General features: G+C 34.8%; 3 protein-coding genes across 9 annotated transcripts in view; 1 reads left to right on the top strand and 2 right to left on the bottom strand.

Annotated features, from left to right (window-relative positions):
• Nucleotides 1-254: 254 nt before the first annotated feature.
• On the bottom strand, nt 255-6,347 carry LOC125659833 (golgin subfamily A member 7-like). Its single transcript, XM_048891626.2, has 5 exons — nt 6,276-6,347; nt 4,924-5,055; nt 4,306-4,458; nt 3,762-3,863; nt 255-2,837 (listed from the first exon to the last, which is right to left on the bottom strand). The coding sequence occupies exons 1-5, from the start codon at nt 6,291-6,293 to the stop codon at nt 2,799-2,801; spliced, it is 444 nt and encodes a 147-aa protein (XP_048747583.1). The 5' UTR covers nt 6,294-6,347; the 3' UTR covers nt 255-2,798.
• Nucleotides 6,348-6,359: 12 nt separating this feature from the next.
• LOC125659826 (post-GPI attachment to proteins factor 4-like) lies at nt 6,360-14,530 on the top strand. 2 transcript variants are annotated; one of them, XM_056150487.1, is made up of 2 exons: nt 6,360-6,656; nt 12,958-14,530. In XM_056150487.1, the coding sequence occupies exon 2, from the start codon at nt 12,996-12,998 to the stop codon at nt 14,190-14,192; it is 1,197 nt and encodes a 398-aa protein (XP_056006462.1). In that variant the 5' UTR covers nt 6,360-6,656; nt 12,958-12,995; the 3' UTR covers nt 14,193-14,530. The 2 variants fall into 2 exon arrangements, with proteins under 2 accessions (XP_056006462.1, XP_056006461.1); XM_056150486.1 differs by having other exon boundaries at nt 6,524-6,659.
• Nucleotides 14,531-19,859: 5,329 nt separating this feature from the next.
• Nucleotides 19,860-27,155, bottom strand: part of LOC125657579 (baculoviral IAP repeat-containing protein 7-B-like) — a 35,502-nt gene continuing 28,206 nt past the window's right edge. For all 6 annotated transcript variants that reach the window (XM_056150481.1, XM_048888240.2, XM_048888244.2 and 3 more), the window contains one exon: nt 19,860-27,086. In XM_056150481.1, coding sequence (XP_056006456.1) covers nt 26,890-27,086 — 197 coding nt within the window. In that variant the 3' untranslated portion in view covers nt 19,860-26,889. The remainder of the gene's footprint in view (nt 27,087-27,155) is intronic.

The raw sequence follows: 27,155 nt of genomic DNA, 5'->3' as shown, positions 1-27,155 counted from the left end.
TTGATCCCCTCCGCATCAACATGTATGTTCCAAGCTAATTTCTGTGGAAACGAGGGTTATTTATATTCGGTATTTCCTAATATAAATAACCCCCTCGTTTCCACAGAAATTAGTTCCAAGCAGTTTATTTTCTCCTCTTTATCTGATAAAGTTATACAGAAATGTTTCACAGTAAATCTGCAATGGGAGTCATTTTGTAGGTTTTTTTCTTTCTTTCTTAATCTGCTGTATAAAAGATGTACAAAGAATACAAAAGCAAGGATGACATCTTTATTCATAAGACACAATCAACACAAAACACAGCATAATAAATACTTGTCATATTGACTAAAATACTGAAGCAATAGATATATTCTAATATATAAACTTATAATCATAGTTCTTTTTGAGCTCAGATACATGTATATTGAATTCTAACCGACTGCTATTGATAAATTTACTCCTAATAAAAATAAGTTCTGTTCCTAAAGATGAAGCGGGTTTCCTGTAGAACAAATTTAAGGAACAGATAATTAGTGAATTAATAAACAAGTTTACAAAATAAATTAAAATCACTATAGCCTAATTACATTATCTAATCATATTCGCGATATTTATAATTTGGCACAGTCGCCAAGAATTAACACTGATCTATTATCTAAAAGAATAAATAAAGTGCATTACAGATGGCGCTCACCTACGCATGCGTTAGTCTAGGACCTACAGGTTGGCTGAATTCTTTATTGATTAAATGACTAAATTCTGAAAACGTTAAAATGAGTATACGACAGAATTTCCATATATGTTGCCATTTTAACAACAAAAAAGAGAAAGTTGACAAACTGATGGGACATCCGCCACGATGAAGATAATTTAGCAGTTCCTTTGGAATGGTAGGAAGACCTATAGTCTGCCCTACTCACCTGCCAATCAATTTGGGAATGACATATTGAAAAACAAAAGTGATTTATCTACACAACAGAATCATATCCAATTTCAGTACAGTTTAAACACCCCAGTCTCAAGTCAAGACTAGATGTGGTATAAATTTTCTGTATACATTGAAGAAAGTCTAAAATTTCCTTCATTTCTGGGGAAATAAAATTCTTATAGTATACCCTGCACTTCTATGAATTTACCGGTCTGCAGGGAAACTGTTCACAAGGTCTTTGTATACTAGTAATTGTCATTGTACATTAAGACGGCCATGGTCATGTGTCTACAGGATGTTAAAAAGAGCGTCTGTTTAATGATGTAACAATCACTTACAAAAGCGTGAAAAGAATCTGTATCAAAATATGATGAAGACGTTTAAAAGTAAAGTAGAGAGAGAACAATATTATGAACTTGACAGTCTATCCATTGCCTGTGTATCATAGTGTTCAATTCGTTTTTCACGATTTAGATATCTCTAATTTATGATAATGCATGCAACAAAATTACAGTTGATCATTTCAAATGTGTGAAAAGTAATTTTCTTCCAGTGAAAGACAACCTTGAATATGAAACTGAACTTAATTACAAAACATCCACAAATACATTGCAATCATATCTAGTGGAAACAGTATACAATATTTATAATACTACACAATTCTCTGTATTCACTGAACCTTGAATGATTAGAAAAGTTTGTATGCAGATTAATTCTGAAGATCAACAGAGGTGGACTATTGTAGAAAATTTATCTAATGGTGATTCAGCATGCAGACAACCTGTATCACTGAAGTGGAGGTCTGCCACTGCTGATTGTAAATGGTGTACCTCGCTGAAATAATTCATATCTAACCTTTCCTTTGTTCACTTAACTTGTTTTGTAATTAAGGAATTCTTTCTTTTGATAGCTGTGAGAATTGATACTGTTCATGGTCATTATCAACATAAAAGTAAAAGCTTACAATTCGACATGCTGTGTGAGAGACAGTTATGTCAAATAGACAGTAAATCAGATTGTACTGTGTAAAGAAACATACAATGGGGCGAAAATTAGATTCGACATATACAGGTTACATACAGGAAGGTAACAGACTAGACAGTTTTAACTGTACCTGTAATGAATTGTCCCTGCGTGTCAAGACAAAACACGAGTGCACTAGTAATCATTTAAAGGTAGGATTTTTTCACACAATATGAAATGTACATACAAGTATAAAGCATATAAAACTAAATGTACAGTGATTGGCTTGGGACATTCTGATAACAAAAAATAGGTACATAAGTCATTAGAAATCAATTTACAGTGTGATAGAAAAATATTTCAATTGCCAAACTATATTACAAGCAAACTTATCAAACACTACTCATTATATACAAAGAGAATTTCTCAAGAGAGCTGTTCTCCATACAGTGTAGTACAAATGATTGATTCATGATTCTGTCGATGAAGAAGTCTGATCACATGTACCAGTGATATTATTACACTCTGGATAAAAATACTGCAACCCTTACTTGAGAGATTAAAATCTGGAATGTAACTACCGATGTATAGAGTCTGTCCATACAGAGACATGATATAAAGGTTGTACAGATTCTCAAGGTTATAGCTGTGTCAGGCCTCCATATCAACTGGACAACATAAAAAGCAATATATGACAGGAGAACTACCATGTGATGATTGTATAGACAGAGCCAGGAAGTATATACTGGGGGGTGGGTGTGTGTGTTGTATTGACAGAGCCAGGAAGTATGTAACAGGGGCTGGAGGACATATTTTATAGAGAGCACTGATCACAACATCTAGTATAAGATTGACGGCCATAGTACAGTGGAATTCACAGGCTGTTCTTTCACTTTCACAATCTTCTTCTGACAATTAACCAGCATCATCTCCCATTGGATTCGTTCAGTATGCAAATTTCAAGCTAAAAGTAAAACATGGTTCATCAATTTTCAATTCAATTCATTGATTCACCAAACATGTTGGCATACAATCACAATAAACAATACGAGATATATGATAATACAAGTACAAACAGTTCATATACATATTTGAATATATATACATGTACATACACACATATACATATACCAATATATCTATATATATACACATACATACCCCACATGTACATTTTTACTGAGTGTATATAAATGTAGTCCTGATTTTAACTGAGTGTATATAAATGTAATCTTGTTTTAAATGAGTATATATAAATGTAGTCTTGTTTTAAATGAGTATATATAAATGTAGTCTAGTTTTAAATGAGTGTATATAAATGTAGTCTAGTTTTAAATGAGTATATATAAATGTAATCTTGTTTTAAATGAGTATATATAAATGTAGTCTAGTTTTAAATGAGTATATATAAATGTAATCTTGTTTTAAATGAGTATATATAAATGTAGTCTAGTTTTAAATGAGTGTATATAAATGTAGTCTAGTTTTAAATGAGTATATATAAATGTAATCTTGTTTTAAATGAGTATATATAAATGTAGTCTAGTTTTAAATGAGTGTATATAAATGTAGTCTAGTTTTAAATGAGTATATATAAATGTAATCTTGTTTTAAATGAGTATATATAAACATAGTCTAGTTTTAAATGAGTTTATATAAATGTAATCTTGTTTTAAATGAGTATATATAAATGTAGTCTAGTTTTAAATGAGCTGTAAAGCTTTTTTTCTTTTTATCATTTTCCAACATCTGTAGCAGTTGTAAATCTGCTTTAAGTTTGTTTGACTATCTTCCTGACACTAATACTTGTTCGCGATAATTTCTATTTTTTAAAAACGTTATCAGTCAGTCATCTTTGAGCTAATTAGTCTGCACAATGACAACTTACTGTTCTTAAACCCCGCTCCACTGGATCCACCAACATAAGACCTCTTGGAACATATACTGTTTGATTCTGTTCTGCTATGTACTTTCCAACCTTTTTCAACACCTGTTTGGAACAAGAAGATAAAAAATAAAGTATTAATGCCATTGTGATTGCAGTTAACACGGGAAGATTTCAGTCTATGACTGCACATTGATCAAGTTAAAATTAGTGACTCCATAAGAATCAGACGCTCTAGAATAAACTGGTTCCCTGCCAACTGACACAGCAACAGATCCAGACAAATGTTATACCACTGTCCGTGTGTAAGCTCGTACAATCTTCCTTCTCGCAATACATAATTCAAATACACCGTTGTGTCTAATTACAAGAATCAAAGGTATGACACTGGTATTCCAGTTATAACAAATTACAATGGATATATGCTGTGCTCAACCTAACTCTTTACTATTGATATTAGTAAAAGTCACACTATATTTCTGTAGAATCCATATTGTACAATTTTGTGCATCCTCCCATTCTCAAGAATAAACTAAAAGTTTCTTACTTTTTCATAATGCGTGTCAAAACACAGATAGCTGAGGTACGCAGTCAGACAGGCAAAGCAGCTCTCGCAGTAGTTACGACTATTCAAGGACTCCGCCTCGCTATACATAGTATTCAATGTTGTGATGGTCTGTACCAAGTATTTATCTTCAATCTATAGCAAGAGACAAAATCATCCATTGTAACACAATCTCTATATCAGTGACCAGTCTACAACATCACAGGAATCCCTCTCTCCATAGAACATTGTAACATATTTCTGATAAATCCAGAAAAACTTGGGCAAGTACGCCCTGGTAGATTCTATATTAAAAAAAATTTACTTACAAGTTTCAATAAAAATATTAGATGTACTGTTAAACAAGGAAATCTATATCTGTGTTCGGTAATTAACACTAAATATGCAATAGAATACTATCTGACATGTAAATATCCCCTTCATATTTACTGTCCTTTAGTTAGTAGATATATAACACCGAGACTATACAAGACTACTGGGAATGGACATCTAAATAGTGAGTATTGGAGGTTAGATTATCATAATAAGTTTGTAGTCGTAAGTGTATCAATTAAAATACTTAATCTTACTAATGCCTTTGATATTTAACATTTCATATACCTTTCCAACAAGCTCTGTTGGAAATTCTTTTGTATGAAATTTAACAGCAGTTCCATCCGAGAAATCTCTTTGTATAAAAACTTTGGAGCAATTTGATGGAAGGATTCTGGTCATATCATCCATTTTCTGACCCTGCAAAATAATTGACACATAGTGATAAGAAATTGAATTCAATATGTAACTGCAGATCTGTGGCTTTCTGAATCCAATGTCATTTTAAATTAGGGGGAGGGAGGAAATCAACCCTGGTTCATTTCCATAGTCATATTCTTTCTGAAACAGTAATGTCTATATGAACTAATATCCCCACAAATATTCTTATTAATTAAACATTTGACTGAAATCATCCCTGTTTTATTAACGAATAATAAGTTACTATTGTTTATTTAAATCGGTCTGAATATTGAAGGCTTTCATTAGTCTGTTCACCATCCCCACCACTCTTTTTACACTACACTATTGAAAATGGAATGCAGGGACAGAAACCACACTAGGCTTTCATAACAAAGCAAAACTGTTCCCCAAATAGAATTTCAACTTATCAATTTCAGCTCTAGTCATATGCTATATCATATATACAGCTTGTGTTTGTCACCAAAAGTAAAAACTGAATTGTAATTTTGATAACATAAATAACGATTTGTATGTCTTTGACGAACGGCAATTCCACTGAAACTTACATTTATATTAAATGTAAAATCAATTCAGGACAGCTGAGCCTAATCTATAAAGAGTCTATTTCATACATGCCATTTCTTCTGAAAAGCAGCGAAATTCAAGTGCAACAAACAGAAATTTTGTTGCACGGTGAAATTCATGTTTTTCACACAAAGACTGACAAGGAAAATAAAGATTGGGTAACAATAAGAATTCTGATGTAGTATGGAGATCGATGGTTTAAAGACACCCTGCGCAAACCACAGACCGATTTCGCTGGGCAAGTCTTATCTTGGAACCTCCAAGGTACGTGTAAGAGGGGAACACCAAGACATACCCGAGAGACTCGGGAGGCTGGCACCAGAAGGAATTCAGTGGAAACAAACCTCCCAGAACAGAGAGGCCAGTAGTGGTAGTAGACAGAGGTAAGTACGATAAGATGGACATTCTAATAAAAAAAACTGTGGGGTCTATACTGTTTATTCTCACAAAATAGCGTTATGAACGGCCACAACCAAGATCATGAAGATGTCAAACCTTCTTAGAAGTTCTACTGTTTTAAAAGATTCAACTGTTCAAAGATTGAAGAATGAAACACAGATACTGAAGTAATTGGGTATAAAGGCGATCACAACATTAGAACAGGCGGTTAAAAGCCTTCATAGATACATGTTTCAAATGGTGTAAATTCATACCTGTTGATGTACTGCCATGTCGAAAAATTTATTTGCATTATCCGGGCATTTCTAAATAAATTGAGACTAAAATAAAAGTAAAACCTTGATATTACAGCTTTTCCGGAACATAGCGTTAGGAAGAGTAAAAACAAATCAACATATCCATAGTTAGCTTTTTAGATAATTGATTATATGCGATATATAAAATATAGTAAAGTTTGTTTAAATTGAGACAAAACGAAAAACGGCTCTATTACCAAAGCGCACGAGACAGTATTGGTACGATTTACTTCGACTCTTCGAAAACAGAAAAACTTCCGGAGAAATAGGAACTAAGAAAGATTTGGTGTTTTACCATTAGAGAACATTTATATATCTCTAAAGAAGAATTTGGTAAAGGTGGTAAGCTTTGTTCCTTTTTAGAAATTATACACTATTATAAAGGGTTAAGTTGTAACGATTGCAATGCATACGAACGTTAAAGTTGTTGAGGAAATTCGAAATTTCATTAAAATTCATCATTCTCTCAGAGAATGTGTATTACAAATGGATGTGTGTTATCATGTATCTATGATAATGATTAGAAGTGCACAAGACTTATTTTTGCAACCCATAAATGTGAATTTCGTGTATTTTCCACAAAAATTTTGTACCAGGCCGAGATCAGGTTCAGTCTAAAGACTATTTCTACCTACGTAGCTATTAATGGCTACGTAGGTATTTAAACCTACTTAAAGTAGCTACTTCTACCTACTTTTACCTGTTATTGAAAATATAAATAATAATTAAGGCGCATCTCTTAAACAGGTCAGTTGTTTTATGCATCATAGTCAGTTAAAAAGCTCTACAGAGCTTGTGTTCGACATGTTGAATGTATATAGTGCCGATTTTAAATAAAATTTACTTTACTTTTACTTTACATCATGTTGTGCATGTGCACAACAAAATTCAGAGTGTAAATTTGAATACTTTACGACGGTGGAGAATGCAGAGGAAATGCATGAAAATTCACCCCAAAAGCCTTTAATGTAAAAATGCATGAAGGTAAACTTTAAAATCGATACAGATTTGTAAGACATTCCACGCTTTTTAACACGTAGCTTTGATCCTAAGCTCTTAGGAAATGGAACTGGATGCTGTTATTTATGCAAATTTGAAAGGTTAGAAAGTAATCATTTTTGTCCAATATTTTTGTGGCATTCATCGTCAGTGTAAGTTAATCAAGAAATTTGGTACACACCATATTGCGCCGTTCCTGCGTTTGGCCACGAAATGCAAGTAAAGGAAAAAGTAGGTAAAAATAGCTACCTGGAGTAGGTTTAAAAAGTAGGTAAAAATAGCTACCTGGAGTAGGTTTAAAAAGTAGGTAAAAATAGCTACCTGGAGTAGGTTTAAAAAGTAGGTAAAAATAGCTACCTGGAGTAGGTTTAAAAAGTAGGTAAAAATAGCTACCTGGAGTAGGTTTAAAAAGTAGGTAAAAATAGCTACCTGGAGTAGGTTTAAAAAGTAGGTAAAAATAGCTACCTGGAGTAGGTTTAAAAAGTAGGTAAAAATAGCTACCTGGAGTAGGTTTAAAAAGTAGGTAAAAATAGCTACCTGGAGTAGGTTTAAAAAGTAGGTAAAAATAGCTACCTGGAGTAGGTTTAAAAAGTAGGTAAAAATAGCTACCTGGAGTAGGTTTAAAAAGTAGGTAAAAATAGCTACCTGGAGTAGGTTTAAAAAGTAGGTAAAAATAGCTACCTGGAGTAGGTTTAAAAAGTAGGTAAAAATAGCTACCTGGAGTAGGTTTAAAAAGTAGGTAAAAATAGCTACCTGGAGTAGGTTTAAAAAGTAGGTAAAAATAGCTACCTGGAGTAGGTTTAAAAAGTAGGTAAAAATAGCTACCTGGAGTAGGTTTAAAAAGTAGGTAAAAATAGCTACCTGGAGTAGGTTTAAATACCTACGTAGCTGTAAGTAACTAGTCTTTAGACTGGACCTGTAAATGCAGCATGAAGAACCACAGTACACGACTTGTCTATATCTGTATTGTTACACTGCAGATCATAATTTGGTAATGTCGCAATGAGCGGAAGAGCGCAGATCTTAATTGCACGATTCGAGGGATGACATTGACTTGAATCCCTCGATCGAGTCACATAACATGTACTTTAATCCAGCAATAGTTCCAGTCAAGAAAGAATTTTTGAACTGATCAGTCCTACTTGGTCGTACACTGAATCCCCTGCTGCTGGGCAGGCTGAACGTTCTACAATGTTTGTGAAGTCTGAGTATGATTTGGCATAAATAGTCCTGCTTAGCTTACGAGGTGCGACGTATTCCTGAGGCGGTATGGCTGTCATGAACAACAACTCTGTAATAATACACAAGTCTGATGTTGAGCCACCTGTCTTGAAGAGGTGGTAGTTTAAGATTGTTTGTCCTGGGTGGCATAGTCTCTAGCAGTGGTGTTTATGTCATTGAAGTAGTATGGGTCCCATACAACTGAGCCATATTCTATGATTGGTCTGATGAGGGACAAGTATGCGGTGCATCTGCTTGATTTGGGGCACCAGCTACGCAAGAAGCCTAGGGTTACAAAAGTCTTCCATTTAAAGTACACCTTTTCTAAGCATAATTCAGGGGCTATATTTTGCACAGGTGCTTGGATCTTAAATTCACCAAGAGATTCTGCATCAAATTGACGATTTATCAATCCTGTTAGAAATTAATCAGTACATTGTGAGAAAAAAGTCATTCATTGTTCACCCAAAATAAATAGATATTTGTACAAGAGTATGTTTATATGTGGCGATATCTTATCGACCTTTATGATAGTTAACAAGAGTTACAGTTCTTGTCTCAAGCTGTTTCCGGTGTGAAATATTCAAGAAAAATTTCATGTATTATTGAATACTTGGTTTTGTTATAAAAAAAAACAAAACTTTTTATACAAGTATTTAAATTACAATGATATGAAATTTTAAAAACCGGGTAGTTTGGTAAATTAGGGGGTATTTCAGTGTTTCCTGAGGGTATTTCAGTAAATCACAGGTAGTTTGGTAATTTTATATACCTACCTGAAATTAATATCAATATAATTAAGCACAATGTGAGTATGGACGTTAGTAGTACACACTTAGCACATGTCTTAATTAATTATTCAACTGTTGTAAGGGGCGGTTGGGCATTTCCCCATGACACAGTTTAAAAATTCCATATTTAGTAGTAGTAGTTAGGGCTATACAAACCTTGAATATCGGCCTGGGGAGCTCAGTGGTTACAGCACCTGACTAGTAATGCAGGGGTCTCCGGTTCAATTCCCGGTCCAGCCAAAGATTTTCTCCTCTCTCCTAGATATATACTACAGTTGGTGCCGTGACCAAGAAGACAAATTAAGGAGGGAGGAATGTAGTAATTAGGGCTACACGGACCGTGAATATTGGCCTGGCTCAGTGGTTAGAGCACCTGACTAGTAATGCAGGGCTCACGGGTTCGATTCCTGGTCCAGCCAAAGATTTTCTCCTCTCTTTTATACTACATTTCGTATTGTTGACCACCCCTGCATGCAGGTTGTCCTTGCAGGGGCGAAAAGAACCTGGGTTGTATGCGTCTTCGAGGGTGAAGACAAGTTACGGAGGGACTGGAGGAATGTAGTAGTTAGAGCTATATGGACTGTGGATAATGGATATCGCCCTGGGTAGCTCAGTGGTTAGAGCACCTGACTTGTAATGCAGTGGTCCCGTGTTTGATTCCCGGTCCAGCCATAAATTTTCTCCTCTCTCCAATATATGCTACATTTACTGCCGTTGACCACCCCTTCATTGCATGTTGTCCTGCCAGGGGTGAAAAGAACCTGGGTTGTGTGTGTCTTTTAGGGCAAAGACAAATTAAGGAGGGAGGATTGTAGTAATTAGGACTATACAGACCATGGATATCTGCCTGAATAGCTCAGTGGTTAGAGCACCTGACTGGTAAAGCAGGGGTCCCGGGTTCGATTCCCAGTCCAGCCAAAGATTTTCTCCTCTCTCCTATATATACTACATACTTATTTCCAACACATTTCTAATTGTTATTAACAATACCACAGGGGTGAAGCCAGTTTTGGGCCCAAACTCTGTGATACCATAGATATATAGTGTATATTTGGTGTGAAATCTTAATTGACAAGTCCGAAATCTTCCACACTAGTCTGAATTTTGCTGCTGTCTTAGGCGAGAAATCACTCATTGACCTGGACCAGTAAATGTCCTTGTAAAATTTCCTTGGGGAGACTTTTATAAATTTTATTGTAGTACATTAAGTTAGGGCTATATTGACCTGGGTCAATAATGTAATATAATGTATATTACATTATACATGATACTTGGAAATTCATCGGCTTTGTCTTTACAGAGTTGTGGGACTTAAATTTTGTTGATAATAAAACAATAGAACTTTCTGTGGCATGCAAATATTAACTTGAGATTCATAGAATTTTAAGCTATGAAAGGTTATGCTTGTCACTCCTATAGTTATCGGAACTTAAATGACTAATTGCTCGTGATAACTAAGTAAGATTCCTTGGGAATATTTCATAAATTATACATAATACTTGGATTAATCAGAGGAAGTACCCTTTTCAGATTTATTGCAGAACCCTTTCTGACTTCAATGTGTTTTGTGGCCGAGTGGTTAGAGCATTGCACTCAAAATCACACGGCCTCTCACCTCTGGTCAGTGCGGGTTTGAACCCCACTCGCGCCGGTAAGTGAGAAAGTTTCCCAGTTTACTTTCGGAAGGACGGTGGTCTTTTCCCAGGTACATTGTATCTGGGTTCTCTCTTCCACCAATAAAAACTGGGCGCCACCAGTTAAGTGAAGAATTGTTGAGTGTGGCGGAAAACAGCAAAACAATCAACAAACAATCAATGTGTTTTGCCATTTGATTATCTACTTGAAGATTTATTGTATATGTCTTCCCCATAATACGAATATAACAAATCAATAATGAGACAATGCACATGTATAATTGTATTCATGTACTGTCCATCATTATATGACTTATTTTATTAAACTTTTTCTCTACTTAAAACTCGGTCTAAATCTACATTAAAATTAAACTGTCTTTAATTAAAAGTTTAAACTTAGAATATCACTTTCAATAAAAATATTTTACATATAATTTCTGAAACACATTAAAGTTAAACTTGTTAAACACTCATATTACGCGATACAAATTTTCAAATCACTTTATCGATAACAAGGCTAACTCAACTTTGTAAGCCAATGAATGAAGTATAATTAATCTGAATGGACGAGGAAGTACACAGTGAGAGAACTAGTAGATATCTACACTCTGCAGACACTAATATACTCATTATCTTATCTCTAAGTGCATTTGTGCTCCTTTTTGCTCTTTTTGGATACTACTAGATATAAAATAAATTCTTGAGTGTTGAAAATTAGATTTGGTATTTTAGAACCTTGAATTTGATAAAATGTTTAAACCTCCACAAGCAGTTGTTTTTTAATACAACTATGGATTATTTCATATTTAAAATATTCAACTGAAAAAAAAAATTGGGTGTTAATAATTGATATTGATTTTAGTTTCTTTTTATAATATGTTTCTTTGATATATCTCTTGTCTAATTGACATGTTTTTTAAAGTTTTATCTGTAGATTTAAAAATTATAAATATTAACAAATATCGTTTTCAATTTGTGTAAATATTTTTTTTCTAAAAAATTAGAATATCTATATCTGAGTCTTTTAGTTCTGTTTTGTTAGATATTCATATCTGATGCACCAAAACATAGCAAAACTTGGTAGAATCTCTAAAGGGGTGGCAATTAACAAAACAACTGTTTTTATCATTCCGGGATAAATCACAAAAAATTCATATAGAATAACTGAGAGCTTGTATCACTCTTTAGATGGTAAAATCATACCTCATAAGAGGTGGGGTTTTTTTATGAGCAGTGTACTGAGGAAGTGATTGTTATGAATTTATAAATCATTAAAATCATTACACCTGGAAAAGTTTTTCATAATGTTTGGATCTGTATATAGCTATCTGGTTTATCATTGTTACTATTGTTTTAGGTGTTAAAATCTAGATTCTGTGATAAGTGGGATCGTTAACTCTCTGGTTTATCATTGTTACAGGTGTTAAAATCTAGATTCTGTGATAAGTGGGATCGTTAACTTTCTGGTTTTTCATTGTTACTATTGTTTTAGGTATTAAAATCTTTACTGTGACAAGTTGGGTCGGTAGCTCTCAGGTTTATCATTGTCGCGTCCACCTGAGCTACAGTTCTGCAGCTTCTAACATTCGTGAACCATTTCATGTGTGGGGGTTTACCCAGAGAACTCGCTTTGTCACCATCTGTCCTGTCACATAAATAAATATGCAGGAAATTTTATTGCAGTAAGAGAGAGACCAAAAAAAAAAAACAAATCAATAGATGTATTTCTTAATCTGACTTTGCAAAACTTACTGTACTCTGTTTTGTATGTGTGCATGTGTGTGTGCGTGCAATGCATGTGTGTGTGTGTGCATGCAATGTGTGTGTGTGTTCTTGTATCGGACCAAGGTTCCACAACCAATGAAATGAATGAATTTTATTGATATTGGAATAGGGAGTATCTAATTATCATAATCTATGAATGCAGAAAAAAGGTTTAAAACTTTGTCCATTTAATGCATGTAAATCTTAGCATTATTATTATTTTTTTTGCAGGTTAAACTTGTCAAAGGCGGCCATCCTGTGATGTTGAAATGGTGCAGATCTTTTTCAGATTTTGGAAACATTTAGGATTACTTGCTCTGGTGACATTTTTCATTGCATTGCCTTTATTATCCCTAAAACACCGGTACACAGTTTATGATAGGCTATGGCATAAGGAGAAGTCTCACACACAGGAGCTGATGAGGAATGTGAACAATCAGAGAATCAGTGAAGCTAAGAACTTTATAACCCAGTATGAGATTTCTAGAGGTGAACTCTCCATACAAAAACCGGTTGATGTAGGTATCACTGTCATAACAGTGTCTCGCAATCGCCACAAGCTTGATCAGTACGAACCAAAGTACCTTACGCAGGTCGTGAGTAAATCTCTTCAGCTGATCCAGGCAGCCGAACATTCAAAACTGTCGTATCGCTTATTCATCTGTAACGTTGATGACGAACCTTTTTCTTACTTTGAGCTCGAACCTCTGACAAAATTAGTGACAACATTCAGCAGGTTTCCAAACTCATCATCACGACCGTTATTTGAAAGATCCGTCGACCAAACCCTGGAAAAAGAGAAGCAAGACTACGTGTACTGTGGAGAAGAAACATTAAAACGAAATGTTTCCAACGTTCTCCTGATGGAAGACGATGCATTGCCAAACGACGACATGGTTTCCGTCGTTGACCACCATCTTTATTCCTTGGGACTGGGGGAAAGAAAACCACACCAGTCCAACATCACCTTCATTAAACTGTATCACCCTGACCGTCTGCTAGGCTTCATCAGTCTAGAGAAGGAACGTCTGCCAGAGCTGTTTTGTTTAGGATTAATTCTAACTACGTTTTTTGTGAAGGCATATTTGACCATTCGTCCAATTGATGCAAAACATAGAAAAATAATATGGCTGGGATTCTTTGTGTACTCCTGCCTATTTGTGCTTGCCGTGGGGAGACAAAATTTCTCTGCCATCAGGCGGATCTCCAAATATCTGTACCAGGTGACCCCGGCGCCATCCTGTTGCACGCCAGCCATTGTTTACACAAGGTCCGGATTTAACACTGTCTCATCATATCTTAAATCTGTGACTTGTAAAAGTGGATTTGGAAAAGACACAGCCATTGATAAATTACGTAAACAATCTCCAAGTTTACGAGCTTTGTTAATTCAGCCCAATCTCTTTACGCATATAGGAATGTATTCTTCACTAAGAGACCAAGTGCTGGATCCTTTTATTGTATGATGTTTTAGTGGGTAAACATTGGACTCGATTAACTAAACGTATTAATAGAGTGATTAATAGTTGAAATTGTCACTTAACTATATAAACGTATTGATTATGAAATGATTATAAAAATCATTGTAAAAGTCATATCGGTGCTAGATCCTTTTATTGCCTGATGTTTTAATCTGTAAATATTGGACTATTGTCAATTAACTATACATATTAATAGGTGATTAATTGCTATAAAAATTATTGTAAAAGTCATATTGGTGCTATATTCTTTGATTGTCTGATGTTTTAATGCGTAAAATCTATTGACAGAATGATTATTTGCTATAAAATCTTTGTAAAATTCATATCGGTGCTTAATCCTAATTATCTGATGTTTTAACAAGTGTAAACATAGGACTATGGCGAATTGATTTAAGTCAACGTATTAATGTATGATTAATCACTATAAAAATCATTGTGGTGCAATAGCTAGGTTTATTATGGTTATACTGATCGTGAAACTGAATATGAAATTTATGCAAACTGAACTTCTTGCAAACATACGACTGTAAACATGTAACTTTAACTTTTATTGTGTCTGCATGCGATCTGTATGTTTATTATATACCTATCAATGTATCGTTCGTTGATACTGTGGATTTCACAGCGTGTGATCCGGTTTTGCGGATCACCACACTGTGGTTTTCTGATTCCGTATCAGTATCCTCTGAAACTGATGCCGTCACAATACATAAACGCAACGTTATTTGTGGAAAATGTTGACCGCGTCACAAAACAAAACTGCGTACACAAAACATAATTTCATGGTATGTCTGTGTTTTTGATAATTTGGATTACATTTAGTATCTTATAAATGTGGATTTAAAATGCAGAAGGGGGTATATAATAAATTTATCATTACTAAAGTAACTTGATCCGAAGAGTTGGATCACGTCTCATTGACAGGCACGGATCATCAGATCAAACTCGACGCTTCGCGTCTCGTGTGATCTGATGATCCGTGCCTGTCAACTCGATGTGATCCGAATCTGTAGTAATAATATATATGTATTCAGCTGCAAGATGTATTAACTTGATATGTTTAGAATTAATCAGAAAACATGTGCTTACTAATCGTATTAGATGCATTGAATGAAGGTTATAATTTGCAGTCCTGCATTATCGGTTGATCCACTCATCTACCATCGCTACACAGGTGTGGAAGGGTCTAATTTTAATCAGATTGCCTTCAATGGTGTTCCTTGCTTTTCTGAGCAGATGACTTGATATAAATGTTTATAAGCATATTCTCTTTTTAAATGTATTTAAGAAATAAATTGATTGATTGATTGTACATATTGCTCAACATCCCTCTTGAGAATGTATCAAATAAATTGAAAATTTTAAAATACATGAGGGTACGACACTCCGCGTCTCCAGCATTCTTCATGAAGCGCTAGCGTGGCGCGTTGCAGTTCCTGTCGGAGATATAATAGTCTTTTTAAAATGTAGCTTTTCTCTGTGAGTGAACCATTAAACGTCTGTCACACGAATGAAGGAGATCTCTACACAAAGATTGTTTAAAGTGAATCATTACAACTGCCTACACTCATAGGGCACCGCTAAACCGGTACATGATATACATATTATAGCATACAATCCATATAAAGGATAATAATTTGGATCAATATGAAATGTTCTACGAATTGCAAAATCAAGGTATTAAATTGCAAAGACAAAATGTAAGCCCATAGGCTATAACCACAGGCATTCGACGATTTAAATATCTATAATAAAAAAAATTATTTATATATTATGTTTACAGAAAGACAATTTTTTTAATTATAGATATTTAAAACATCGAGTGCCTGTGGCTATAACTTCATCATACACATGGCTGAGGTTTAATTTTTTTCCACAGATAAACAGACAGACCAAAAACTATATGCACCACAGCAAAAGACAATTAACAAGTTAACAGGCCACAGGCTTTATTATCATTGTTTAACATTTTTTTGACAGTACCATTAAATCCACAAAAGGATTTCGTCGGAGTTGCAATAACAAGTTGAATGTATTTTGCATTAATTAAATCCAAGTCCAAGGGCTGTAACTCCTTCAAAAATAGTGGGACAGCATTTCCCTTGTAATATGCACATCTACACATTGTGATCTTCCTTTGTACCAAGTTTCATTGAAATCCCCAAGGGGTTTAAGAGGAGTTGCGAAGACAAGGTACTTGCATAAAATAAATCTAAGTCCAAGGGCCCCAACTCCTTCAAAAATAGTGGTGCAGCATTCCCCTTGTAATATGCACATCTCCACATTGTGAATAGAAAGAAAAAACCAAGTCCAAGATCCTTTTTTAAAAAGTTTGATAGCATTCCCTTTGCAGTATGCACACCTCCACATTGTGATCTTTCTTTCTATGAAAATTCGTTAAAAATCCCACAAAGGGTTTAAGAGAAGTTGCAAAGATAAAGTATTTTGAATATAGAAAAAAATAAGTCCAAGGTCCACAACTCCTTTAAAAGCATTGGACAGCATTCCCCTTGCAATTATATGCACAGCTCCACATTGTGATCTCAAATCTTTGTACCAAGTTTCATTAAAATCCTCCAAAGAGTTTAGGAGGAGTTGCGAAGACAAAGATAAAGGGACGGACGACAGCGGTATAGCATAATATACCCATATTTTTATGCGGGCGTATAAAAATGAAATTTATTGCTTATCATTTTTTAGCTCACCTGAACCGAAGGTTCAAGTGAGCTATTCTGATCACATTTTGTCCGGCGTCCGTCTGTCTGGAAACTTTTCACATTTTCGACTTCTCCAGAACCACTGGGCCAATTTCAACCAAACTTGGCCAAAAGCATCCTTGGGTGAAGGGCTTTCAAGTTTGTTCAAATGAAGGGCCATGTCCCTTTCAAAGGGGAGATAATCACAAAAATGCAAAAATAGGGTGGGGTCATTTAAAAATCTTCTTCTCAAGAACCACTGGGCCAGAAGAGCTGAAATTTACCTGAAAGCTTCCTGACATATTGCATTTATACATTATATACTTATTATACATGTATACACATGTATGTATATATAATTATAGAAAATGTTATTATGCGCAATTATTTGCATTATATACTATATCAATGTTTAAAGTGGCATATAGGCCCGATGGGCCGGGTGTTTATTGATTTGTGTATTGTGATAAAATTGGATGTATGAATATATGTACACATGCCACTATAATAAATAAAATTACTTACTTTATTGCAGATTCAAGTTAGTTCAAATCATGGCCCCCGGGGATAGGATGGGGCCCCAAGAGGGGATCAAAGTTTTGCACACAAATATATAGGGAAAAACTTTTAAAATCTTCTTCTCAAGAACCACTAAGCCAGAAAAGCTGAGATTTACAAGAAAGCTTCCTGACATAATGCAGATTCAAGTTTGTTCAAATCATGGGCCCCTGGGGTTGGATGGGGCCACAATAGGGGATCAAAGTTTTACATACAAATATATAGGAAAAATCTTCTTCTCAAGAACCACTAAGCCAGAAAAGCTGATTTTTACATGAAAACTTTCTGACATAGTGCAGATTCAAGTTTGTTCAAATCATGGCCCCCGGGGATAAGATGGGGCCCCAAGGGGGATCAAAGTTTTATACACAAATATATAGGGAAAAACTTTAAAAATCTTCTCAAGAACCACTAAGCCAGAAAAGCTGAGATTTACATGAAAGCTTCCTGACATAATGCAGATTCAAGTTTGTTCAAATCATGGGCCCCGGGGGTTGGATGGGACCACAATAGGGGATCAAAGTTTTACATACAAATATATAGGAAAAATCTTTAAAAATCTTCTTCTCAAGAACCACTGAGTCAGAAAAGCTGATTTTTACATGAAAACTTCCTGACATAGTGCAGATTCAAGTTTGTTCAAATCATGGCCCCCGGGGATAGGATGGGGCCCCAAGGGGGGGATCAAAGTTTTGCACACAAATATATAGGGAAAAACTTTTAAAATCTTCTTCTCAAGAACCACTAAGCCAGAAAAGCTGAGATTTACATGAAAGCTTCCTGACATAATGCAGATTCAAGTTTGTTCAAATCATGGGCGCCTGGGGTTGGATGGGGCCACAATAGGGGATCAAAGTTTTACATACAAATATATAGGAAAAAAGTGACCTCCCATCAACTTTGATGAAAAGTATGTTCAATTTCTTCGGCATGAATTATTTATACATACTTCCCACAGGCACTTGTTTCTGTAAATAACTTACGACCTCTGTATACTAATAATAGTGTTATTATTGGTATGTATACAGAGGTCGTAAGTTATTTACAGAAACAAGTGCCTGTGATACTTACTTACAGTGTATCTATGTAAACAAAAGAAATTGTAAAAATGTCAAAATAACAACAAAAAGTGATTTTATGTGCTGTAAAGCTATTTTAGTCATTTTGTTAAGTCAGCAAATATGACTGGCTGCTAATTTAATCACATGGTAAACAAGCACTGCAATTTTACAAAGAACTGCTGAAAGCCACCCTGCTTCAGCCCCCATTGATCAGGTACGTTAGCTTGCCACCCTTTTTCAGCCCCCATTGATCCGGTACGTTAGCTTGCCACCCTGCTTCAGCCCCCATTGATCAGGTTAGCTTGAAAGAGCAATCAACAGACACGACATCTCAGACGGGTTTTTATTTCAATTCACATTTCAACATAATGGTGCAAATAACACAATTACATACAAATATCATATACAATAACATAATGATTCAGATTAAACAGGCTAGTGGTTCATCAGGCTCACCTTAAAAAGGAAATCTCATCAATTTTGAAATAGTCGCCAAAGTCAAATTTGAAAATACATTACATAATATTGACTATTACATTTACATTATTGCAGATTTTTCCACTTCAATATCAACATGATTTTTCACAGAAGGGTTTCTGAATTATCCAAATTGTAGTCTATGTAACAGTATGTAAAGATGTTATAATAAATAATGAGAAATTCCATTCTCATTGGTTACAGAATTACTTTTTTAGATACTTCCTTTCACCTACAGGTTGAAACAGACTCTGGAGTCTTATAAGTCAATACATTTTATTTACTGATGTTGGGGTCTACCAGTCGAAATTGACCCAAATGTCTACAAATAATCTATACATGTTTGCATATGAATTTGACAAACGATGCTCTCGAGTATAAATTTTCATTCTAGCTGCGATTCATTTTTCTGTTTAATACTCAAGAGCCCTAGCTTGATTATTATATTGATTTCTTTGCAGTCATTAGATACTTCTCATCTGTTTAAATGCAACTGAATACAAGAAACTGCACACCATTGTACATGTTTAAGCTGTGTTTGAAATTGGTACAAAAAAAAGTAAAAAATGGAAAAGGCTTATACAGACTGTCTATACAGGCTTCAACTTCAATCTGAAAAACACGCAGCAACTTTGGGGAGCTAGAAAATGAAGGCATCACCCAGAATAAATATGCACACTATTTGAAACCAATGCCATTATTGTGATGAAATCAACAAAAGCATGCAGTGGCTAAAAACTGCCTGACAGGACTCGAATAATATACATGACAGGACCTGAATAATATACATGACAGGACTTGAATAATATTGTATACTATCAATAAATGGGGGGGGGGGGGGGGGGGGGGGGGGGGGGGGGGGGGGGTGGGGGGGGGCTACTCGTGTTCAAAATTCATTTCACGCTGCCAGAAACATAAATGTGATTAATGAATGTTTAATTATGCTGAATTCAGATAATCGTACTAAAATGTTATAAACCACCATGACAGCTGACAGAGGGGATCATTGTGGTGCTTGTCACATTTCAGTCTTCATGAAAAAGTTTAAAGGCCCATGGACAAGATTTTTGATCGATTGAAATTGACAGTATTTTGTTTTAGAAATAAAGATCTTTTACAAGTAAGTGGATTAAAAACATTTTTACGCCAGATATACTTTGTAGTTACATAAAAATCGTGATTTTCAACACACTTGTCATAGCCAGGAAACCACATGAGAACACCAAGATTTCTAAAAAGTATATGTCAAAAGGATTCAAATTTCGACATGCATTAATGATAAACCAATTTAGAAAGCAATTAAGCACGAGGAAGAAAGAACAGAAATTATTTTTGTTGTAAAAGCTTCTTTTTTTTTTCACCAAAGCTGTCAACTTTGGCACTTGAAAATGAAAAGTTTATAGCGGTATCTAACATATCTTTGTGTTTGGTTTTGAAATTTTGGGTTGTTGCCATGCATTTTTACTATACTATCATCAATTAAATATCTAAAAAAAAAAATTGTACCAATATCGTGTCCACACCCCTTTGAGGTCTTTGACCAAAATTTTGTACAATTGAGTGCTTCCTTTGATTATAAGTGATACAATAACATAATCTGTGACCCTTCTCACACCTGTTTATGTACTTATATAATAACAGATACACAGAGCATTTACCGAAAACCAACTTTTTATTCCCGTGCGAAAAAATTCCACAAAATTCGTGAGAACCTCATCATCGCCAATATTTCTCGTCCCGATCCAGTCTTTGAATATCTGTCAACTCATATTTGTTGCAAAATTTAAGGCTCGGTCACAAAATTTACTTGCCGCAAACCAGTTTACCACAGGTGAATCGCAGAAATAAAGAAGCCGTGAAGAAAAGTGGGTTTTTTCATCATATAATTTTCATTGTCGAAACTCTTTTGAAATTTTATCTGTGAATATTAGAGACGCGCAACAATTAACAAAAAGTATTCTCTAAAATCATGCAAAAAAAATCACTACTGTACAGATGGTAATTAATGATTTAGATAAAACAGCCCTATACATAATAAAATACACAACAGTCATATCTACAATATGAGTAAACTACTGGAAAATGTTCAAATGAAGCAATAAATACAACAATGATGATGACTGAATGATGGGCAAAAAAAAAACGGCAATGCTTGTAGTGGAAACCAAAATCCCTGAATTCATAAACAACAGTCCACTATTTACAGGATTTATAAAATGACTGCTGAAACAAAACATAATCACAATGCTTCCACCGCTGGCAAGACAAATTCTTATTGTAGAATTACAGGGATGTGACTGAATTCCTCAGAAATCAGAGGAAAACTGCTCAAAAAGGGAGGAAAACACCTCACCCTACCTGGAAAAATATCATTTTCTGCCACTTTAGATCAAATCCAGATCAGTGTTTCATTTTTTCGAAAATTGAGCAAATCAGAGGATTTCCTCTGAAAAGAGGAAAAATCACACCCCCGTAAAAAGGTCAGTCTTGACAAGAAAATCTTGCCCCAACTAAGTTTCGATTTATTTCTTTTCAACTGACTAAATATTAGTATGATTAAGGCTTTACTTTGTAAGGTTGAAAATTAACAGTAAAAGCTAATTTATGACCTTTGACATTCACATATAACCTTTAACGAATAAAACCAAGTCTTGCCAATGATGTCCATCAACAGCATGAAAATTCACTGCTAAAGGGACCTCAATTCTGATAATTGGTTGCCTGATATTTGTTTCTTTAGTGATCCTATAACCTTCACCCTAGGAACAGAAGATAAGGCATGATCTAATTTTGGGCAAATGTCGAAATGTGTTGAAGTATTTATTATTATAAGCCCAAAATTTGCACTCTGAAAAAGACCTTTTTCTACATAGTGACCAGACATATTTGACCTTTCACCTCCGACTTTCAAAAGCAGTATCATTGTACTAAGTATATAGAGCATAAACTTACTTTGTATCTAGCTGTCTTCACTGCTTAAACATTTCCTTACATAAAGGCCTTAAAGTTTTATTCTTTATTCTGACTAAAATCATGATACTCCTTAATTGTTCTCTTCGAATGGATAATTAAAATATCAAGTTTACATTGAACACTGCATAGTTTGTATTTTGCCTACAAAGAGGCACTGTGACCATTATTTCCTTAGTAATAATGGGTCTCTTTTATCTTTCCTGACAGAGTATGTACCATGATTAACAAGAGGTACTGTGAGCAATGCTCACTAAGAATACCCCCCCCCCCCCCCCCCCCCCCGAAGCTTACCCCAATCTTCAAAAATTACCTTTTTCCTGAGTGTAGAAAAGAAAGGGCATGACAAAACCTTGGGTAGTCTCTTCTCTGGGAGTGCGCTTGACCTTTTGACCCCAAAGTTGATAGGGAACATCTTCGTCCCATGGGTAGTCCATATGTATGATATGGTGACTGTAGGTGGAAAGGATGCTTTAGAGCCTAGAAACCATATTGCTACTTTGATGTCCAGTGCACTTGTTGACCTTTGATCTCAAATTCAATAGGGAACATCTTCGTCCCTTGGGTAGTCCATATGTATGATATGGTGACTGTAGGTGGAAAGGATAACGCTTTAGAGCCCGGAAACCATTGCGTCTACTGACGGACCTGATTCCAGTATACCCCCACCCACCCAACTTTGTTGCGGGAGGTATAATGATCCTTTACATTTTATCTTGCCTATAAAGTGGCCCTATGGCCTTGACCTTTTACTGGACTCTGAAAAACAACAGCTGTCATTTATTCTCCATGAAAAATACTCAATTTAAAGAACCAAGACTGTACACTTTGGTTTTTATCTTGCTTACAAAGTAGTCCTGAAAAACAATAGACGTCTTCTACTCTTCAGAGGAAGTACAAGGATTCATCTACAGGGAGTCCACACAGACGGACAGACAGACAACACAAATATAACAACAACATGCAGCAATTCCTAGATAGCAGCCTCTAAAATTCTGTATAGAAAAATAAAATGAGGAAACTGTTCCATGACAGTGACATCACACATTGTACATAGTAGTGAATAACCTCATCTTGGGAACGGAGATGTACATCTTTCAAAATACATAGGCATTAACAGATTGATAGGCATTAACAGATTGAACATTACTGTACAACATAACTTAAGGGGGGGGGGGGGGGGGGCATTCTCTGTAACAATCTTTAAAATATAATTCACATGATCGCACATTAGGAATACTGATAAATTAAAGGGAAAAACAATTTCAAACAATATAAATGCTAAGTGTTGTATAAAATGTTGCAAGATTTTATCCATAAAAGCAATCCAGACTAAGTAAACCCCTAGATAAACATCTTACTGGAAGGCAGTCCCTTCTCTATGGAAGGAATCTAAATGTATTATCAACACAGTATAACAAAATACATGTATTCAGAAAAGTAGTACATGTATATTATACATTAACATATTGATTGGAATTATAAATCACTTACACAATATTGCACACGTATAGCAAACATGCATATTCACGATACCTTTCCCACTTTCATAAAAATGTCTATTTTCCAATGCTTATATAATATTGGTAACTTTGTAAAACTGAATGAAAGATTAAATTTCATAATGATGATTAGACATGATTTTGAATATTTACTTTAGATAATGTATAAAAACAAGTGGTCACCAAGACAACTGAATATATCAAGTCAGAGCTGAATCATTACATCTGCCACAAAAACACCGACAGGAATATGACGACTCTTTAGCCTCGATAGTGATGACGCACAACAATCATAATGATACATTCAACACCACGCTCCCTGAAGTCATCTCTCTCTTACGCAAAGAAAATTTTCATATTCCCTAAAGAGCTGTTTACAGTATCTGATTTTTAACATTATCACACATATTTTGACATTTTTTTCTTTAAGAATGCATAGAGAGTACATAAGCTTCTACTGAGCCATAAAAACCTTACTGAAAATGACTGGGATTTACTTTAACTCAGAAATGACATACGACTTGATGATTGTGAAGTCAAGTCTGAATGTAAATAATAATGAAGTTATGCAAGCACTTTGTCCATTACCAAAAATATAATTGACTGTGCACTTCTAGAATTAAAGGAATTTGAGAAATAAGCATTGAAAAAGTTGGAGATTGGGAAATATATCTGCCCTTGGTTACTGAATCAGACATGAACATGTTTCTTGATCTTCAGTCAACAACTTTTTCCCTATGTATGACTGCAGTACAGCATGACAAGGATGGATAAATCAATAGATGGGTCAATGTGTAGATTATTAAACAAACTGATTATTCGAGCTTGTAGCCCTAACCCCAATAAAGGCAACCTTAAATTTCTTAACACTAATCTTTCTTTACACCCCTAATCTACATCTTAATCCTTAAAACTAAACTATAATTGTAAATGCTAATCTCAAATGTCGACCTTTCGACTATACCCTAACCCTCTCCTGAATCGAACTTTAACCCTAATTCCTCACCTTTAATTGGAACATTAATCCTACATCTAACCTAAATCTTTATCTCCTAAATCTATTCTCAAATATATCGAAAATCCCACTCAAATAAAATGTTGTATAATCCCAGAGCCATCATATTTTGGTAGGTCAACCTTTGACCTTGAAACCTCAAAGTCTATAGGCCTCTGAACTCTGGCCAGTGTTCACTTATTTACTGAGCATGAAATCTCTAGGTTGAAATATTCTGGAGTTATTGCATCCCATAGAGGTGATCCTTAACAGACGGACTGACACAGGGCTTCTGCTTTCTTAATGCTGGGCCCCAAGTAAGTGTTCCTTAATCTATTTCTAAATCACAAAATAATCCTCCTTACTTTGACCTCGTTAAAAGGACTGAGTGTGCATCATTGAATCTTTTCTAAAACTCAAATATTCTATTTAGAATTAAGACCAACAGAGAATTTCATACTTTTCTATCCAGTGACCTGGAACCATGTAAAAATGACCTTGAACCTAGATCAAAGTGGCCTTAGTGCCTATTCCATTCTTATTGTGACTTTAACATAGGTCACAGGTTTACAGACCCTTTTTTCTCACTCGAAAACCCCACCTGAAAATTTGTATCTTGACAATGTATATACTACTCTGTGAAAATTGTTTTTCATTCAACGGCACAGTTTTTTAAATAATTACGTCATCAACATACCATTGTTTTAACGGTAGCGACACTGTTTTCCATTGAATTATATAGAAAATAATAGTGATTGACTTTATTCATTGCATAATTCAACTTAAAATAGGCAGAATTTGGTGCTGTTCATCTTGATAATATTAATATCTAAGTGAAACAAAAATAATTTGAAAAATATTTATGAAAAAAAATTATGGGGTATTCGAGTTCGTTTTTTTAAAGAAAAAGATGTCAAAGTTTGATAAAAACCATCAAAGCAACAGTTTTTAACAAATAACGTTACAAATATTCGCGACGTCATTCAACAATGTTATTCATTTACTTTTCATGTATCACTTCAAAAAGAACTCAAAACAATGTAATTGACTCCTAATTTTGAAGGGGAAATCAAATATGTATGGACAAAATAATCAATTATTTACAAAATGTATATCGCAAAATTTCTTAATATATATATATGTGTACATATATTATGCTATATATCTAAATTGTGTTGCGTGGCTAATAACTGAAATTCTTTTCTTCTTTTGCGATCTATTCACTTGAAACGTCAGCTACTTTTTCTAATTTTCGAGCAACTTCACATTCTTGTTCTTTATACATTTAGAGTCTTGAGCCCGTTGCAGTGTTTGAAATAACCGTGCACCCAACCGCCCGAGACGCATGTATTCTACTACGGGCGAATAAATTTCTTGGTATAGTCGCCCGATCGGACGTGATAAAATTTCCGCTAAATAAAATTTAGATGAATCAATTTCATTATTGTACCTGTAACTAAATGGACAGACCTCGTCAATTTAGTACATTTTACTGCATATTCTACCGTATATAAAAATTTCAATACAATATAATGTACTAAAAACGAATTAGGTCCATCGTACTTCATTAGAAGATAGATACTTGTAGTAACACATGTAAAAGTAATTTTAAAATATGCAGGGCTAGTGGGTTTTTGGCAGGGCTAACAACTTTTACGTGATGTCAGCTCTGCATGTCTAGCTGATTTTACAGCGAGTTGCAAACACTGCTTGAGGTGGGTAGTTGTAAGGTTCAACTTTGCTAGAATACATGTATTGTTAGTTTGCTGTTCCCCAATAGGGTTTTAGCACTAATGTTTAAAGTTCTAGGGGTCGGCCAGGGACATCTTGTTCTCCTGAACCCAAAGTTGCTATTTATCAAAAGTGATTGCACAACTTCAGGTATGGAAATGATGAAAGGGGACAGGTTTGAGTGACTCATTACAAAAAATGTGTCAAATTTTGTGTTTCTATCTTAACTACTATCTCACTGGGAACGACACTCCCAAGGAGCATCTTTTAAGGAAAAGGAGAGTGGAAAAATAATCCCTGATCTGCATCTACTTCATGTTTAACCACATCAAAGAATCAGTTTGATTAAAATCCAACATTAGCTCCATTCTCATGATTGTGACAAAGGAACTCTCTGTCTGGCAATGAGCAGATTGATGAATCTTGTGAGAGATTTACTTCAATCTGATAGCCAGATTACAAGGATATATATTTTAATAATTGTTCTGTTTTTAGTGGAACAATTTGATAACAAGCAAGGGACGGATACCTTGTACCTAAACTGTGTCAATAATTAAGCTGCACTGTATACAATTCTCTATCATTTGGTAAAAGATGTGGCACCTCAAAAACTCTTGATTGACAGGGTACCATTTGTCCACAGTCCTATGAAATGAAAGTCTTCAGTGATTTTTGGATTGGTTATCTACAATCCTATGAAATGAAAGCCTTCAGTGATTTTTGGATTGGTTGTCGACAGATAGGACAGTCCTGTAATGGAGCAGCACAGCTAGCACAGCAACAGATGTGTCCGCAGGGCTCAAACAATACCCCCACCTCCTCGTCCAAACAAATCTTACACAGTTTCTGCTCCTTCAGGTTCCGATTCTCCTCTAAAACTTCTTTCAATTCTACGGGAAAACAAATAATTTATAAAAATTTTATGAACATGTATGTAGCAGTTGTTGAATTTTTACAGC

The sequence above is a fragment of the Ostrea edulis genome, chromosome 9 (genome assembly GCF_947568905.1).
Source record: "Ostrea edulis chromosome 9, xbOstEdul1.1, whole genome shotgun sequence".
Classification (NCBI taxonomy): domain Eukaryota; kingdom Metazoa; phylum Mollusca; class Bivalvia; order Ostreida; family Ostreidae; genus Ostrea; species Ostrea edulis.
Note: the sequence above shows the minus strand (reverse complement) of the source record. Positions and strands in the feature narration are given on the sequence as shown.